Below are 19941 nucleotides of genomic sequence, written 5' to 3'. Positions count from 1 at the left end.
GGCTGATCCTTGTCTTTTAACATGTTGAAAAAAATAGAATGATAGCGACGGTCTGCTGGCCGTTGCTCCTGCAGCTCCCTGCACCTCCCCCCCCCCCCGCCTGCTTACCATTGGCACGTGTAATAGCACCGTCAGCGGGGAGGGAACGAGGAGCAAGCAAGCACTGATAGGACAAGTGATCTATGGTGTACACATGATAGTGGCATTGGTAAACTTACCTGAGCAGAATGCTGGAGGAATGCCAATGCAAAGTAAGTACTGGACAGTCATAATACTGGCTATAAAGCAGCAGTACCTTGGCCAAACTTCTGCTATAGTTTTTCTACGACGCAAAAATAACAAGTACAGGAGCCAGCCGGCATGGAAGGCTGCATAAAAATCCATTCGCTGGCCAATAACATTTACTGCAATCACAAAACAAATCTAAAAGGGAAAAAAAAGTTAAATATATATCTTTTCTTTCTACTGCTAAAAAGTCCACTTCTACTTTACACAAACTTGAGGATTTGTGACTTGTCAATGTCTAAATGGTCTTAATTCTATAACTTACCTCAAGTCCAAATTTGTAGAAGAAATAATTGACAAAGTATTTGAAGCAGTTGACGAGACCGTCATCAAGATGCAAGCGGGTGATGTTATCAAAAATGCTGCCAGTGATAGGGGTAGGGAGCTTGTTGTGGACACGGTAATACAGCTGGTGCCGATACACTGTTGACTCGATAGCCATCAGTGCCAGAACAGTCAGATGGTTCTACACATAAAGAAACGTCGATAAGCATTAGCATAGTAGACTTCCATACAGCATTAGGGCCTTATCATATGGAGAGATAACCTGCCAAATCAGTCCAATTCAGCAGATTATTGCTCCGTGTAATACAGACAACAATCAGCTGATGACGACGGTCATTGGCTGATCACGTCTTCAGGTTCAGACCTAAAATCATCAGCTGCCGACCACTATACACTACGTGTAATAGCGATGCCTGGCCAACGGCTGATGAAGCTGTAAAGAAAATAATACATTTTTATACGTTACCTCTCCATGCTCCCCAGTGTCTTCCTGGCTTCTCCATGCTCTCCGCAGCCACTGGTGCAACTTCAGAGCTGGTCTCTAAAGTGATTGGCTGATAAGCCTGTCATTTCAGAGACCCGCTCTGAAGTTGTACTGGCGGCTGCGGAGAGCATGGAGAAGCCAGGAAGACACTGGGGAGCATTGAGAGGCAACGTATACAGTTTGTAATTTACATTATAAAGCAAGGGCTTCACAGGCATTGCTAACATGCGGCATCATAATGGAGCTGTGTAATAGGCCCAGTAAATGAGCGCCAATGTAGCAGATCAGCACTCGTTTACTAAAGTTATCAGGCCGTGTATTATGGCCCTTAGTCACCTTCATACACTGTACATACATTTCTTAGGCCCAATTCACACATCCGTATCCCTCTGCAACTGTCCGCAAAGCATCCGCAGTTGCACAAACACCTTCATTTACAATAGGTGATTTGTGATTTAGTTTTTTGCGGCCCAGATCACAGCTCTAACAAACATCTAGAACACGTACTGATGTGTGTATGGGGCCAAAGAAATGAGTGAGTTCACATACACACGAATGTGTGGCCTTACTCATAGTGAATACATAAGGAAACCATGTCATGTCGATGCACTCACATATATTAGAAGAACACAGATAAGGATATGGAGTTACCTGCAGGCATGGTAGAACACTATCTGCACATTTTCTCAGTCCCCCACACCACAGAGCTGGGTCCACAGGGGCAATATATAGTACAGATTTCTGTAGCAACTCTTCTGAGATTGGGCTGTAGAGACTTCCATTGCGATATATGCCCTGAAATTAAAGGAATTGGTACAATGAGCCATGGGAACAGGAAAATATTAGCATAAACATATCGCAAATCAGGAAAAAGGATAACAAATGTACAACATAATTTGCCCTAATGTCAGTAAGGAACGTATGGAAAATGCCAATACAGTTTTTGAGCCAAGACCAGAAGTGAATCTGGAATGACGGCGGAGTATAAATCCGGAGTATAGGTACTTAATTTTACTCATTACTTTTGAATCCATTTTTGGTTTTGGCTTAATGACAAACGTCCACAATTATTTTTTTCTAACAAAAAAAGACAGACCTCAGTGCAATTGGAAGAAAACTCAATCGGTTTGACAAACTTCAACTGATACATCATCTTGCAGATGACCATGACACAGGACCAGACCGTGGAGATGTTTGAGGCGTATGGACGGAGGTTTGAGTATGGCAATGCAAACACCCAAGGCATGTAGAAAAGGCAGTTCATCAGAGACACCTGGAAATACAAAACAACAACAACTACTGAAGCATCACTGTCAATTGCCGAGGACAAAGCATTTGAAAATAGCCTGGATCAGTAGACATTCTATAAAGATAGAGCTGGAGTCTCTAACTATTCTGCATGTACAAATATTTCAGACAAACGTCATTCAGGCCAAAAAAAAGAAAAAACTGTACCTTTGCTTACTATGAAAGATGTTTGTAAACTTATATCACAAGACACAAGACACAGCAGTACATCTCCTCCCCGTCTTGCTCCACTCCCAGCATGGAGCCCTGTACATCTTGTGGAAGAGACGTGCTGCCATTAGCCTACCTTCCTGACGATTTAGCTGTATTAGAAAACAGCAGCAATATAAGGCTATGTTCACACAACACGTAAGTTCAGTAGTAATCACGGCTGTTGTTGCAGATTTTTAACAACAGCCGTGATTACTACGGAACTTACATTGTGCTGCAGCTGAGGGAATCCCGGCCAGTGTGTATATACATAGAGGGACATTTATTAAGTCTGGCGTTTTTTACCCCGAGCTTAAAAATATCCCCGCAGCTCCGGAGCTCAGAGGATTTATGTAGAAGCGCGTTGCCTCTACATAAATCCTGAGCGCACGGAGCCCGTCTGTGCGAATAAAATGAAATCAACTATCATTTTTCCCCCGGAAAAATTATAAATGTGGTGCACGCAGAGGCCGCGCCCCCTCAGCGTGCTGCCGCACCCCCCCATGATGCCTCCTCTCCACTGCACTGGCCCAGGAGGCACTGATCGGCCGGATGCGAAAAAAATACCGATCCGACCCATAAATTTCACCCATAGTATACACTCCATCCGGGATCCCTAACAGAGCGGCAAAAAACTGACATGTCAGTTTTCTGTGGCCACTATTCATTGAATAGCGGCCACAGAGAACCTGTCAGTTCACACAATGGAGTGTGCGGCACCGGTTGCACGCTCCATTGTCTGCAGCGATGAATTAGGATGCAGGCACACATGGATTTATCAGAAGTTAGGATCATCTAGCCAGTACTGCAGTACCGGCCGGGATGATCTTCTCTGACACCGGCCGTTCTGTGTCACAGAACGGCCAGTGTCTTACACAGTGGGAACATGACCTAAGTCTGCAAACATTGCTCATAGTCATCTTCTATGGGCTGCCCGGACAATCTAGTGATCACCCGGGCAGTGCCCCGGCAGCCCCCCGCGCAATTAATAGCACTGGCAGCAAGCTGGGAGCGAGGAGCAAGCTAGAAGTGACCTGACAGGTCGGCGCTCGCTTGCTCCCTCTCGTCTCCCCGTGTAATGGGGGTTTTATTGCAGGGGTCTGCAGCTCTGTACCTCATATCAGATAGGCAGAAACTTCAAAAATGACAAAAATAAATAAAAAAAAAATGCTAATATTTTATGTCCTCTAAAAGGAGTCTTAGTATTCTGCAAGATTAAAGGGGTATTCTGCTTAAACATAACTTTTCATATGTTGCTGCCCATGGTGAGACTAACAATTTATTCCATACTTGTTATTATCTACTCAATCTCCTTCCCCCAGTTCTCAGCTGCTGCTTTTTGCTGAAAACACAAAAATCTGTGTGTGAGCTTTTCTCTTCATTTCCCCCTCCTCTCTCCTCCCTTCTGAGATAGCTGATGTAATCAAGTCTCTATCTGCAACTTTGTAATGCTGAAAGGATTATTCACAGTGAGTTCATCAGCAATTTGACCTCAGATTAATCCTCCCAGCATTACAAAGAAGGTACAATGTTGCAGAGAATGCCTGCCAGGGGTTTGTTTACATCAGCTGTCTCAGAAGGGAGGGGGGATGAGGGGGAGATGGAGAGAAAGGCTTACACATTGTTTTTTGTGTAGTCAGGAGAAAGCAGTACCTCAGAACCTTAGGAAAGGAGACTGAATAAATAATAACAAGTATGGAATGAATTGTTAGTCTCACCATGGGCAGCAACATATCAAAAGTTATGTTTGAGCGGAATACCCCTTTCAATTCAGTTACTTGAGCTTCGAGCAGTGTCAAAGTTTCATTCAACTTAATGTCAAAGATTGTCCTCTAAAATAAAAAGAAAACAAGTAAAAGTAAAATCTGGTGATAGAAACATAGAAGATTGTCGGCATAAAAAAAAAACAAAAACCTGGGTCCGTCTAGTCTGCCCTTTTATTATTTCCCTTCTTATTATCTTATGATTATGATAGATATATGTTTATCCCATGCAGGTTTAGGCTAGGTTCACACTATGTATCTGTGCGGCTGTATTGCGGGCGGTAAATCATCGGCCGGATTTTTCCGGTTCATGCATACGCTGGAAAGTATACGATATACGGCTGCACAGTGCACACTATGTATGAGCCTACAGCCCTATCGTAAACGGACCCGTAAAAAATGAACAAGACCATTGTTTGCGGCTGGAAATGTGCAAATTCACGGCCGTGGAGTGACAGGCGGTCCGTACGGAGTACTTCAAAAATAGCCGGCAATGATGCCGAATGCCGATGCCTCTAATAGTTAATATATTAAATTAATAAAACACATTTTCTTTGTAATAAAGTCCCTTTCGTTGTTCAATAATTTAATTCTAACGAATCCATCATTGTGCAATTAAATATATTGTTAAAATAAATAAATATATAAATAAATGTATATTTATATATATATTTATTTTTTGACAGTATATTTAATTGAACAATGATGGATTCGTTTAAATTAAATTATTGAACAACGAAACTGATTTTATTACAACGAAAATGTGTTTTATTAATTAAATATTAATTAGTACAGGAAGCTGCATTAAGCCGTTAATTCATATTGCCGGCAATAGAGCATTCTGTACTAATCATCACTTTAATTAAAACATCAAATGTTTCTTCTAATTATGTTATCACAATACCATTATTAGAAGAAACATTTAGAATTATATGTGCGCTCAGCTGATCGGCTGATCGGCTGAGCGCACATATAAAGAGCCGGTCCGCAGTACAGTCGCTTCATTGTGCTGCGGACCAGCGAAGAGGACACATCGGGGTGAGTATAGAGCTCTCCCCACCCCCTCCCCAGCACTGCACCCCTCCCAGCAAGGAAGGGGGGTCACTTAACCCCTTGGGGGCCAGACTGATGTCAGACTGCACCCATCCCAGCAAGAAAGGGGTTAAGTGACCCCCCTTCCTTGCTGGGATGGGTGCAGTCTGACATCAGTCTGGCCCCCAAGGGGTTAAGGGGGATGCAATGCATCCTCCCTTAACCCCTTGGGGGCCAGACTGTAAGCAGCGATCTGTAAAGATGCTGCATACTGTAAGGTGCACAACACCGCTCACAATGATGGGTGTTGTGCTCCTGTTTGTGTGTTTCTCCCTTTTTGTTTTTCAGATATCGGAATCCTGTGGATTACGTTGGATTCCGTGGACTACGTCGATGACCAGCGGTTGTTTGGTGTTTTTTTTTTATAAAATGGTCAATGAGGGGTGTGGGGGTGTTTTTATTTGAATAAAAAAAAAATTTCACTTGTGTGTTGTCTTTATTTCTTTACTTTATAGACTTAGTAGTGGAAGCCGTCTAATAGACGGAATCCATTACTAAGTCGGGGCCTAGTGTTAGCCGTTATAAAATGGCTAACACTAACCCCCCATTATTACCCCAGTACCCAATGCCACCAGGGGTATTGGGAAGAGCCGGGTGCCAGTGGTCCCGGAGCGTCAAAATTGGCGCTCCTGGACTGGGGCGGCAGCAGGCTGGTAAGATTTAGGCTGGGGAGGGCCTAAAACAATGGCTCTTCCCACCCTGGTGTTACCAGGCTGCTGTCGCTTGGTTTTTAACCCGGCTGGTTATAAAAATAGGGGGGACCCTATGCGTTTTTTTTTATTATTTATTTATTTAAAAAAAAACGCATAGGGTCCCCCCTATTTTTATTTATTATCTATTATTATTTATTTATTTAAAAAAAAAACGCATAGGGTCCCCCCTATTTTTGCAATGAGGATATGGACCCCTTGATGATGGGCACATTTTTGCCGTGAAAGTGAAAAAATGAAATTTTTCACTTTCACGTCACATTGTTCCACATTTGTGCCCGTCACCAGTGGGGTCCATATGCTCACTGCACCCCTTGTTAGATTCCTTGAGGGGTGTAGTTTCCAGAATGGGGTCACTTGTGGGGGGTTTCCAGTGTCTTGGCAGCACGAGGGCTCTGTAAATGCGACGTGGCCCTTGAAATCCATTCCAGTAAAATCCAACTTGCAAAGGCCAATTGGCGCTCCTTCCCTTTGGAGGCTCGTCCTGCGCCCGCTTGGCACTTTATCGCCACATGTGGGGTATTTCCGTACTCGGGAGAAACTGCGCTACATGTTTTGTGTTTTTTTTTTCCTTTTATCCCTTTGTGAAAATGAAAAATTGAAGTCTAGAACAACGTTTTAGTGTAAAAAATACTTTTGTCTTTTTTCACGCCATATTGTTGGGAAAATCTGTGAAGCACCTGTGGGGTCCAGATGCTCACCGCACCCCTTGTTACATTCCTTGAGGGGTGTAGTTTTCTGAATGGTGTCCCTTTAGTGGTGTTTTTTAGGTTTTGGCACCCCAGAGCCTCTGCCAAGCTGAAGTGATACAGTCAGAAATGACCAAATATAACGGAGCCATTGAAATGCACTAGGCGCTCCCTTATATCTGAGGCTTGTGGTTGCGTCAAATAGCGCAATAGGGTCACATATGGGGTATTTCTATAAACTGCAGAAACGGGACAATAAATATTGGGGTGCATTTCTCTGGTAATAAGTTTATAATTATGAAAAATATTGGATTACAATAAAATCTCTGCACAGAAAATTAAAATTTTCAAATTTCTTACACACTTAGCTTTTATTTCTGTGACTCCCCTAAAGGGTTAAAAAACTTTCTGGATCTGCTTTTGCAGAGTTTGGGGGGTGCAGTTTCTGAAATGGGGTGCTTTTTGGGGCTTTCTAACATACAGGCCCCTCAAATACACTTTAAACCTGAACAGGTCCCTAAAAATATCTGATTTTGAAATTTTACTGAAAATTTGGAAATTTGCTGCTAATGTTTTACGCTTTCTATTGTCTAAAAAAAATGAAATATAGTTTAATAAATGCCGCCAACATAAAGTAGACATGTTGCTAATGCTATTTAATATATAATTTATGTGGCATAACCATTTTCTGTATAAGCAGAAAAGGTTTAAAGTTGGAAAAATGCATTTTTTTTACAATTTTTCACGTTATTTTGGTTTTTTTCATAAAGATTCGTTATAAGTATCGACTCCAATTTACAAGAAATGTGAAGTACAATATGTCACGAGAAAACAATCTCAGAATCAGCCGGATAGGTAAAAGCATCCCGAAGTTATTAATGAATAAAGTGACACTGGTCATATTCATAAAATTTGCTCCGGTCCTTAAGGCCATTTTAGGCCCGGTCCTTAAGGGGTTAATTAAAGTAAAGTGATGATTAGTACAGAATGCTCTATTTACCGGGAATATGAATTAACGGCTTACTGGAGCTTCCTGTACTAATTAATATTTAATTAATAAAACACATTTTCGTTGTAATAAAATCAGTTTCATTGTTCAATTCTTTAATTTAAACGAATCCATCATTGTGCAATTAAATATACTGTCAAAAAATAAATATATATATATATATACATTTATTTATATATATATTTATTTTAACAGTATATTTAATTGCACAATGATGGATTCATTTAAATTTAATTATTGAACAACGAAAGGGACTTTATTACAACGAAAATGTGTTTTATTAATTAAATATATTAACCATGAGAGGCATCGGCATCGGCATACTGCAGAGGATCGCAAACCCCTGTAATAGCAATTCATGTAAACTGTTTCCCTGCTTTCCCAGATGCATCCAGAGGTGTTTGCATCACTTTCTAAAGATTTTATTTGTTATTTTTAGTTGAACCAGATTTCCAAGTAAATGACCGTATGTTTTCAGCCGCATGTCTATTTTTTCCCACGGCCGTAGTTTCAGCCGCACATTTCCAGCCGCATAAAAAATACAGCCTTATAAGGCTATGTTCACACTTCGTATATGTCCGGCCGCATATTTTCGCAGCCGGACATATACGTGTTAAACTCCGGACCGCGAACTTACGCCCGCAGTCTACTTACACTTCCCGAGCGCCCTACGTAGCGATCTGACAGCGGTCTTTTACTTGGAAATCTTCGCCTAGCCCCGGACACCCCACAGAACCTTTTGGATCGGCAAAGAGAAGTGGAAAAATGAAGAAATCACCACTACGTACGGGACCGCATGTTACGCTACGGGCATAAGTTATGGCATTTCCATCCTCAAACAATTGTCTGGTTCATTTTTTACGGCGCCACGTACGATCCTGGCGTAAGTTCGTACGTAGTGTGAACTGTGCAGCCGTACATCGTATACTTTCTATTGTACGCAAACTACGTAAATTTCCGGCCGCTTATTCACGGAACGCGCTACGTCCGGAGACTTACGAAGTGTGAACATAGCCTTACCAATCACATCTACTGGAAGTTTGTTCCAAGGATCTCCTACTCTTTCAGTACTCTATCTAGGAGTTTTCAGTGTGAACTATATACTCTTCTTAAGGCCCTATTCCACTAGACGATTATCGTTCAGATTATCGTTAAATCGTTAGAATCTAAACGATAATCGTTCAGTTGAAATGCAGTTAACGATTAACGACCGAACGAGAAATCGTTGATAGCTTTATAAGACCTGGACCTATTTTTATCGTTGCTCGTTCGCAAAACGTTCGCATTGAATAAGAAATCGTTCGGTCGTTTGCAATAGATACGAACGCAATAGCGAATAAATAGCGGAAAAAAAACGATCGCAATTAAGATCATAAGTAACAATTATCGTTCCATGGAAATGAGTGAACGTTTTCAGGTCTTTCGCAATAGCGGTCGTTTGAGATCGTTAATCTTTAACGATTATGCAAACGATAATCGTCCGGTGGAATAGGACCCTTAAATACAACTCCTGTAATGACTGTGTGAAAGGTTAGTGTAAGGGCCCTATTCCACAGTAACAATAATCGGCCGGATCGCCCCCATTTAGCCCGATTCGGCCGATTATCGTTCGGTGAAATAGAGAGAACGATCAGCCGATGATCGTGTCATCGGCTGATCGTTCATTTAGGGCTAGACCTAAAATCATCGTTCCCCAACCGCGCATCGCTACAGTTGAATAGCGGTGCGCCGCGGGCGACTGACGATTTGACAAGCAGCAGCAGCATACATTACCTGTCTAGGCTTCTTCTCCGCGCTGTCTTCATCCCCGGGTCCCGCGCGCTCTATCTTCAGAATGGCCGGTCAGCTGACGGAGCGCTCAGCCAATCACAGGCCGGGAACGCTGCGGCCTGTGATTGGCTGAGTGTGGCCTGTCGGCTGACCGGCCATTCTGAAGATAGAGCGCGCAGGACCCGGGATGAAGACAGAGCGGAGGATAAGACCTGACAGGTAATGTATGATGCTGCAAGGGCTGCAAGGACATCAGTAACGATGTCCCTGCAGCCCTCGCTCAATGATCATCGGGCTGTGGAATAGGCCCAGTAAACGAGCGGCGATCTAGCAGATCGCCGCTTGTTTACATCGTTGATCGGGCCCTACTCGACCCGTGGAATAGGACCATAACATACTTAAATACCTCTTGGAGTGTGATCCAGATAACCATCATGGAGACGATCTTGATGATGTGCAGCTCCAGTAGTCGCCACAAGAGCACTTGGACATCATGAATAAAGTTTAGCAGAGTCAGCAGCAACAACATTAGTTTGTCAATCACAAGCTCCCATGGGTTTTTATCTGGAAATAGACAAACATTTTAGCTCTTTGCAGTATGCGGACTTGCTCAGCACAATGAACTTGCTCAGTGGGTTTCCCACAGTGAGTGAAATACTCCCTGGAGGACAAACCTGTGGTGTTTGAAGTTAAAGGTTGTATTCATTTGTTTCTAAAAAGAGACACCATCAGCGAGGATAAACAGCAGCTCTTTTTGTACAATATAAGGGCCTTATAACATGGGGGAATTATTGGCGAACAGACTATTAGCCAATGAACTAACAAATGCTTGTTCATTGACTGATTGCTAGTATGAGTCTCTGGGGCTCTCCAGAATGACCACCAACAGATGATGTCAGCGTAGACAGGGGTCGGACGGCTTACCACTCCCCATAGGGAACACAGGAACACTCGCCCGTTCCAATCGTTCGCCATCTGAAGGTATGTGGGGACTTTATAGCGAATGTACCATTAGGTACATCACAAGTTTTTTTATAAGAGACTGGTACCGGTTCCCGCGCAACACGGCCTATTCCCGGGCACCTTCCCGGCCAGAAGCACCCCCCCAATGTGGTGTAAGCCCATTACAATCAATAGAGCCGCGTGACAGAGGGGAGAGTTTCGTCACACTGGGGGCCAGCAGGCCCACCTCCAGTGCTGCATGCCCAGACAGTGAACGGGCTGGCTTTATTCTATTTATATGAAAAACTTAAAGCGATATACCTGATGGTAAATTCGCTTTAAGGCCATGTTCACATGGCGTAAGAGACCGGCTGGTCCGTGATCCATTCCCCCGCTGTTGCATACGCTCCGGCCAGGACCCCATAGACAGCAAGCCAACGTATTTTTTCGTATTAACTACAGCCGTGGTTGCAATCGGCAACAACGGCCATAGAAATATGAAAAAATATGGAGTGTGAACATAGCCTAGGAGTACTTTTAAACCGCCTGTGTACTGACACAAATGAGCAGTGATCAGCGGGATTGGCACGAGTAATCGTTATCAGCCGCATGTCTCCTGTTCACACAGAGATGTGTGGCCAATAGTGATAAATTTTACCACTGCACAAAAGACCAAATCGACCGATCCCTGGCCAATTATCTGAATGAGGGTTCCTAGGAATGCTCATTGGCTATAATCAACCCGACAAAAAGGGCCCTGGGCTGAGTGGTTTTATTTGTTTATTCTTTTTGTTAGGCGGGGGGACATGGATGTTTTCTACACATTTTATGCAAGTTTGGTCTACGTCAGTCTAATATAAAGCCCCGCCCCCATGCCCCACGTTGTATTTACTAGGAGGCGCACATAATTATTAAAAAAAGGACAGTAGATTATGTTGTGCTAACATAGATTTAGAGACAAAAAAAGTTATATAGTTTTTTTGCAAAAACAGATGGAAAAAAAGGGTAAAAAAAGTAGTGTGAACCCAGCCTCACTTAAAGAAAATTTTTTTTTTTTCATTTTTTAGTCCACAGAGCAGTACTATTACTTATTTTCTGCACTCTGCATTTATAAAATATCGCTATAAAACAAGCTGCTGATGCAATTTACATAAAATAAGAAGTCATCTGAATTTTATGCATAAGCTTCTATAAAGGGCACTCAAAATAAAAATAAAGTAAAAATGTTATACTTCTAAAGTTCTATACCAGAAGACTGTGGATCATTCTCAGTTGGGTCTCCATCATCCGTAATGTTATCAATTTTTTCCAGTGTACACTGACTTGAACTGTTCTTTTTATCAGCATCTAAACTATAGAAAACATACACTAATCAACATGTACAGTACATTATTTGGCGTCTATAAAGTGTATACAGCTTTATGATTTACTCATTTGCAATCTGTCTCTAAGGGATCATTTACACAGAAAGATTTTCTGACAGATTATCAGCCAAAGATTTGAAGCCAAAGCCAGGAATGGATTTGAAAAGAGGAGAAATCTCAGGCTTTCCTTTATGACCTGTTCCCTGTTTATTGTCTGTTCCTGGCTTTGGCTTCAAATCTGTCAGATAATCTTTCTGTGGAAATGGACCCTTAGATAGCTAGCGTGAAAATGATGGCATCATCAAAATAAGTAGTCCAGGTCCACATGATCCCCTTGCTCACATATAGCTGGATTCATGATAACTATTTGTAAGGGGAAAAAAAATTATTACCAGCTGAAGAGCGCTTCATGCTCGCCTGTGGACACATAGGAAATGCTGATTCAGCCCATCCCTGAAATCACTCTGCTGGGGGACTGGCACCAGCAGGGGATCAGCAACAGGCGAGTATAATTTTTTTTAGAACTTAGCTGCTTTAAGGGGTAGTGTGGCGCTAAACTTTTTTTCACAAAATAACACACATTACAAAGTTATACAACTTTGTAATGTGTGTTATATAAGTGAATGGCCCCCTTCCCCGTGCTCCCCCCCCACCCCGGATGTGTAGTGCATTATACTCACCGCATTACTGTCGAATCAAACCGCTCCAGCCATCCAAGCAGCTGATGACGCGGCAGAGGGGGGCTGGCATGCACCACACTTCCGGGGTGGGGGGGGAACACGGGGAAGGGGGCCATTCACTTACATAACACACATTACAAAGTTGTATAACTTTGTAATGTGTGTTATTTAGTGAATAAATGTTTAGCGCCGCACTACCCCTAATTAATTCATCTATCTTTAGATTGTGTGTGGTATTTTAATTTGGCTCTTTATATTTGAATGGAACTAAACTGCAATACCTCACACAAACTTTTTTCTTTTTATTATTGTTGTTTTGTTTCCTGAATGCAAAAGGAAGCCCTTTATTAAATAGTTTCCATTAGAAATGTCCTACCATTGAGCTTTAAGGTGCCCATACACTTTATACTAGTCAGTGTTTAGCTCAGCCGTTCGGCATTGGGGCCTCCAGACTGGATTTTCATTGCCCAATAGAGATGAGCGCTACTCGAGAATGCTCGGGTCTGATGGTTTGACATTTGAATACCGGTGGCTGAAGTAGTTGGATGGAGCCCTAGGGAGTCTGAAAAACGTGGGTACAGTCATAGGCTGAATCCATGTTTTCCAGGACTCCCTAGGGCTGCATCCAACTGTCTCAGCCACCGGCATTCAAATGCCGAAAGATCAGACTCAAGCATTCTCGAGTAGCGCTCATCTCAACCCTTTTGTTCTATAAGCTGCGGCTCATCCTTCTCTATAGGAAACACAGGAACATGTGGCTATGGATGTATGGGGAGGCTGAAAGAGATAACTGTTGGATGAACATCATTTAGCTGATAATCGTTGAAGGTGTATAGGCACCTTTAGTTACAGAAATATTAAATAAGTCCACTCTTATTTTGAGTGTTAGAGGTCACACAGTTTGGAAAAGAGAGAAGTGCAGATACAAGGCAGTCTGCTGGAGAGACTCATATAGACTGCATACAAGTATAGAGAGACAATAAAGCCGTAGAGCTGTACAAGCAAAAGTAAGATACCTATTTAATGAAAATCTATAGAGAAATCAGTATTTTATATCATTAAAACTATGGCACTGTTGTAAATGAACATCATTTTGTTGCAAGTGTTTCTGGATGAGAAAATTTGTGTGCTGTTCCTTACGTGGTCTTCAGATTCCTAAGGTTGTCTTTCATCCTGCAAAGAGAAAATAGAAACGGAGATCTCTATTATAGAGATGAGATAAAATTCTATAATTTCTTTCCTATAGTTGTCAAACCCCCCCCCCCCCCCTTTTTAATTATGACTATAATTAAATACTGTGGAAGATTTAATAGAAAATCTGCAGTCCATGAATCAAACATGCAGCAAGCGCCACATATTGTCCCTTTAGGGTACAAACACACACACCGTATACGCAGCAGATACGCAGCAAATACGCAGCAGATCTGCAGCAGATTTGATGGTGCAGATTTGATGCTGTGTTTAGTTATTTAGATCTAATCTGCTGCATATTTGTTGCGTATTTGCTGCGTATTTGCTGCGTATCGCAGCAGTAAATACGCTGCATATACGGTGTGTGTGTTTATACCCTTATGGTGCGTTCACACCTACAGGATCTGCAGCTGATTTTCTGCAGCAGATTTCATTTAAATAACTGAACACAGCATCAAATCTGCTGCAGATCTGCTGCAGATCCTGTAGGTGTGAACGCACCCTTAAGATAGATTTTATCTTATCATAGATAGCCAGACAAATATGCAGGTATGGAAGTATGGGATAGGTAAATAGACATGAGATAGTCATATAAAGATAGACAGATAGATAGATAGATAGATAGATAGATAGATAGATAGATAGGAGATAGATAGATAGATAGATAGATAGATAGATAGATAGATAGATAGATAGAAGATAGATAGATAGATAGATAGATAGATAGATAGGAGATAGATAGATAGATAGATAATAGATAGATAGATAGATAGATAGATATGAAACTGAGGATAGTGTTAGATAGACAGACAGACAGACAGACAGACAGACAGACAGACAGACAGATAGATAGATAGATAGATAGATAGGAGATAGATAGATAGATAGATAGATAGATAGATAGATATGAAACTGAGGCTAGTGTTAGATAGATGACTGCATTACTCACATGGTGGAAAGAATGAGGATGCGATTCTCCAGTTTCTTCTTGCTGGTTACATGAAGAAACACAAGTAATGTACAGTAAGTACTCTGATACCCTATAGAAGACATTGCATTACACCAGCCAGTCTCCTTTATATACAGACCTGTCTTTAATGCCTCCTTCATTGACTGGGATGTTATTGAGATCTGTTAGCTTTAGGAAGTCATCGTTGAAGTAGTAAAGCTGGAGGATACAAGCCAAGAGGAAGGAGGATGGAAGCAATATCCCTGCAAAGAGCTCCACAGTGCTGTACTGCTCCAAACCCAAGTCTCTTAGTCTGGCAGTAGATATAAGAAGGAAAGAACAATTTGTCACTTATCCCATTTACAGCCTTGTCTGTAAAGCCATTTTTCTATACTGTATTAGTACATCAGTATTTCCTAATCTGAGGCTTCTTAGTTTTTGCAAAACTACCATCCCCAGCAAGGCCTAAGATCCACAAGCAGTCAGAGCATGCTGGGAGTGGAAGATTTACAAAAGCTGGAGAGCCACAGGTACATGGTTAACTTCTACAAGTGTATAATTCACAGGGTGAACAAATGGACCTCTTATTCTTTCTCATGTACAGTGGTGCCTTGGATTACGAGCATAATTCTTTCAGGACCGTGCTTGTAATCCAAATCCACTCTTAAACCAAAGCAAATTTTCACATAAGAAATCACTGATATGCAGACAATTGGTTTCACACCACAAAAATAATGTTTTTTTTCTGAATAACATGTAAAACAGGTGAAACAAACAATGCCGAACAGCTAAATATATCATTTTATAAGTTACTGTACAGTATAGCAGTCAGCATGTGGAGTAAAATGTATAGTATGTGCAGCTGAGTGTGAGTGCAGGCACATTATAGCAGCAGTGTGTATAGCTGAGTTTGAGTGCAGGCACATTATAGTAGCAGTGTGTATAGCTGAGTGTTAGTGCAGGCACATTATAGTAGCAGTGTGTATAGCTGAGTGTTAGTGCAGGCACATTATAGCAGCAGTGTGTATAGCTGAGTGTGAGTGCAGGCACATTATAGCAGCAGTGTGTATAGCTGAGTGTAAGTGCAGGCACATTGTAGCAGGAATGGAGAGAATGGGAAACACAAGGAATGACAGAGACTGCAAGGGGCATGAAGGAATGAGCAGGTCATATGTGGGCACATAATGCAGGACTCTGTGTTGTGGAGAGAGAGGTTACAGCTATGGAGAAAATACCCCCACAGTCCTGTCCCCTTATGTAAGCCCAAGCCTGAAGTGGATCTGCTGTGATTTGGAAGGTGAGGGAGACTTCTTGGGTCAGAGTACAGGACTGTAGACCACGCTATGCAGGCCATTCCCCTCCCCAACTCGCCCTCGCACCCAGTACAGGGGGCTTTTAAACCAAAGCAATGCTCTTAAACCAAGTCACAATTTGGAAAAAGTGTGAGCTCTTCTTGCAAAATGCTTTTAATCCTAATTACTCTTAAACCAAGGTACCACTGTATATCATTATCTGAGCTCTGGCTGAATACACCCCATTTGTTTAAATCCACATGCAATTTCAATTTTTCCATTAATGGCATAAACATGCAAAAAAAAAAAAACCTGCAGATTTTGTCACTGTGGATCTCACCCCTACATCCACAACATAATAAGAGTGATGCTGGTTACCTTTCTGTTGGTTCTCTACCTGGCTTGTGCATAATAAGAGTGATGCAGATGCAAATATGCAGGGAAATTCTGTAGCAGATCTGATCCATGTGGATTCAACTAAACAGGGAAGGGTTTTTTTCCAGGTCACAGCATCATGACAGCAGCTACATTAAGAGGATTTACCATTATTATTATTATTACTTACTTAAGTGTTTACCCCATAAAAATGTTGCTGCCTTTGACACAATCACATAGGTGCCTACCGGCAAATATGTCCCTTTTACTATCTATATGAACTGCAGCAGTCACGAAGATGTTTGCATGTTTGTCACCATGTCAAGTAGAACTGTCCTGTTTTCTTACCCCTCCTCGGACATTCCCAGAATTTGGAGGAAAAACCCAGAGATGGTCTTGAATTGGTATATGTAGACAGCAATGAGAACCACCATAGAGTAGGAAACCACTGCGATCCAGAAATACTTTAGGATTCTTCTCCACCAATCGTAATGAATCTGCAGTTGATTCAGGGAGAAAATTAGACAAATAAAAAAATGTCCCTTCCCTTCCCTAGTACGCAACCCAATGTTCTACCGGGCCAAGTAAACCAATGTTCTACCGGGCCAAGTAAACCCAAAAATTAGACTGAATTTAGATAGACTCGAACTTATTAACCATCACAGCTTCTAATGTGTGTTGTGTAGTTGTATTCTCTGCTTTATACCTATGTAATGCATAGAAAAACATTTATAACAAGGCCTATTATACTCAGCCTGTATGGCTCTTGTAGACCCTTGCATATTAGGAGATCTAATGGCTCCTGTTACACAAAAAACAGCAAAAATTACAACACTGCTACCATGTTTCTCAGAAAATAAGACCTACCCCCAAAATAAGAGCTACGGTAATTTTGCAAACTTTTTAAAGTAGGCTTGAAATATAAACCCTACTCCAAAAATATACCCCAGTTACGGTCAGCTGACCGGATCCCCGACTCTGGTGGCTGAGTACTAGCAAATCAGTTATTATCCGCCCCCACCTGCTCAACACAAACTGCAGGGATGGCAGGAGAGGTACAAAGATGCACAGTAAGGTACATTGAATATGGGGGACGGAGGGTACCTGGGCCAACTACAAAAGGGGGGGGGGAAGGATTACAGTATGGGGACTACCTGCAGAGGAAGGATGTATATGTATTGGGAAAAAACTACAGAGGGTTGAGGAAGGTATACAGTATGGGGAGCCTTACTGCAGAAAGGGATTGTATATAGTAGGGGGAAGAACTACAGAGGGAGGAAGGTATAAGGGGGATGTAAACAATATGGAGGAAGAACTACACAGGGGGTAGGAGCTCACTGCAGAAGGGGTGTACACAGTATGGGGAAGAACTACAGAGGGGGGATGTATATAGTATGGGGGGAAGAACTACGAGAGAGAGGGGTTTACAGTATGGAGGCCTAACTACAGAGGAACTTACAGTAAAGGAGCCTAACAGTGGGACATACAGTATGGCGGCTAACTACGTAGGGGAATACTGTGTTTTTCTGAAAATAAGACCTACCCTGAAAAATAAGCCTTAGCCCCTTTTTTTTAGAGAAAAAAACATAATATAAGACCCTGTCTTATTAGTAACCGATCAGACATGGCTTAACCTTAGCAAAAGTGCTGCGCGATGGACAGCCATGGCCTACTGACTTAAGTAATTTAAGTAATGTGATTCTTACATTCCCTTTATAGCTCCGCTTTCAGAATTAAGTCAAAAGTTGCTCTCACCTTGTACAAAGATACGCAGAACAGGAATAGCACAATGTAGAGGATCTTATACAGGACAACATTCCCACTGAAACTGATGACAAAAAACATGGCACAGCAAAAGTAAATCCAGTACTTCACCAGTGTACCCCGCACCAAGGAGCCAACCATTTCCATGAATGCATTCGGAGGTTCTTCAAGTTCTGCATCTGATGAAAATGTAAAATTACTGGAAAGTGTGAGGTTGACTCATTGACTATATTCAGAACTCATGGTGTATACTAATTTTATTAAAGAAAACCTGTTATATTTGAAAATGAAGTCCACTCTGTCAGTTTCATCTTATAGAGCAGGAATAGTTGAGCAAATTAATATAGAGTGTTGTAGGAATTGTTATATGACACCTTATCAGTTACTGATGTGAATTCCTGCTCAGGTATTGACAACAACTGTGTGTATAACTGTGCCAATGCAAAGCTGTCAATCACTGAGTAGGACTTCCCATTTGACTATTTAGCCCAGAAGGAGCAAAGTAGTCAAATTTTAAGTAGTCAACTCCTACTCAATGATTGACAGCTACCTCTATAGGCACAGTTATACACACATAGCTGCCAGTCACTCAGTAGAACCACCCACATGGCTACTCTTCAGCTTCTCTCACTGCAGAATGCCTGCAGAATGGACTGCATTTTTAACATGACAGGTTTCTTTTAAAGGAGAAGTTCCGCCAGACCCATTTTTTTAGCAAGTTCTGGGAAGGATAAAAGAACTAACATGATCTTACCTCCCCCACTCCAGCGCTGGTGGCTGCATACCGCTGCTGCGGTCCCCAGCCGCTTTCTGGTCTGAGCGGGAACTTGGGTCGTGACATGTGAGGTCTGCTTAGCGAGTCAGCAGCCGACGTGGGACCCCACTATGGCTGCTGACTGGCGGAGCAGACTCACACATCACAACCAGGTCCCTGCTCAGACCAGAAAGCGGCTGGGGACCCTCACCCTTCCCAGCACTCGCTAAAAAAACGTGTCTGGTCTGACTTCTTCTTTAAGTATTATTCACAATATGATTGCTATAAATATTCCAGATAAAAATATATGTCTTTACATAATTCGTAACACTACTTAGGCCTTATGCACACGTCCCGTAATTTACGGATCGGTATTTACGGATCCGAGTTAGTGAACATGTCTATTGGGCTATTCACACTATCAGTAGCAGAAATGGATGAAAATCTATCCTGAAAAAAAAGGACATGTCCTAGTGCGGACCCAGTGCGAACAAATTTTTTTTTGCGGATCCTCTCATTGAAATCAATTGGTTACGGATTGTAACATGTTGGCATCCGTATTTCCGCAAAAAAATACTGATAAAGTGCATTGAAAAGCAATGAGTAGTAAAAAAAAATGGAATTACGGAAATAAGGATGGAATACGGATGTCCAATCCGTACATTCTCACGGGTTGTTTCAGGACCAGAAAAAAATACTGAACGTGTGCATACAGCCTTACCCATAGCTGCCCCTGGATTAAAGGGGTTATCCAGTGCTACAAAAACATGGCCACTTTCTTCCAGAGACAGCACCACTCTTGTCTCCAATTCAGGTGTGGTTTGGAATTAAGCTCCATTTACTTCAAGGGAACTGAGTTACAAAACCTACAACCAAACTGGAGACAAGGGTAGTGCTGTCTCTTAAAGAAAGTGGCCACGTTTTTGTAGTGCTGGATAACCCCTTTAAGTAATGGTGCTGGTAAACACCCTTCAAAAGTTTAACAATACTACATTTATGCCAGAATTCATTTACCACGCTTGTACTGGAGAAGACTCATTTCTCAT

The 19941-nt window shown here is 42.0% G+C and overlaps 1 protein-coding gene across 1 annotated transcript in view; it reads right to left on the bottom strand.

Moving 5' to 3' along the window:
- The window catches only part of LOC138771861 (piezo-type mechanosensitive ion channel component 2-like), a 110995-nt gene that overhangs the window by 33530 nt on the left and 57524 nt on the right, over nucleotides 1-19941 (bottom strand). Inside the window, exons 16-26 of the mRNA XM_069951864.1 lie at nucleotides 18133-18320; nucleotides 16726-16874; nucleotides 14850-15023; nucleotides 14711-14752; nucleotides 13711-13743; nucleotides 11775-11878; nucleotides 9991-10148; nucleotides 2151-2327; nucleotides 1706-1849; nucleotides 551-751; nucleotides 219-423 (exon numbers count right to left, since the gene is read on the bottom strand). Coding sequence (XP_069807965.1) covers nucleotides 219-423; nucleotides 551-751; nucleotides 1706-1849; nucleotides 2151-2327; nucleotides 9991-10148; nucleotides 11775-11878; nucleotides 13711-13743; nucleotides 14711-14752; nucleotides 14850-15023; nucleotides 16726-16874; nucleotides 18133-18320 — 1575 coding nt within the window. The remainder of the gene's footprint in view (nucleotides 1-218; nucleotides 424-550; nucleotides 752-1705; nucleotides 1850-2150; nucleotides 2328-9990; nucleotides 10149-11774; nucleotides 11879-13710; nucleotides 13744-14710; nucleotides 14753-14849; nucleotides 15024-16725; nucleotides 16875-18132; nucleotides 18321-19941) is intronic.

This window comes from Dendropsophus ebraccatus, chromosome 14, assembly GCF_027789765.1.
Source record: "Dendropsophus ebraccatus isolate aDenEbr1 chromosome 14, aDenEbr1.pat, whole genome shotgun sequence".
NCBI classification, from domain to species: Eukaryota; Metazoa; Chordata; class Amphibia; order Anura; family Hylidae; genus Dendropsophus; species Dendropsophus ebraccatus.
This window is presented reverse-complemented; position numbering and strand designations above follow the sequence as displayed.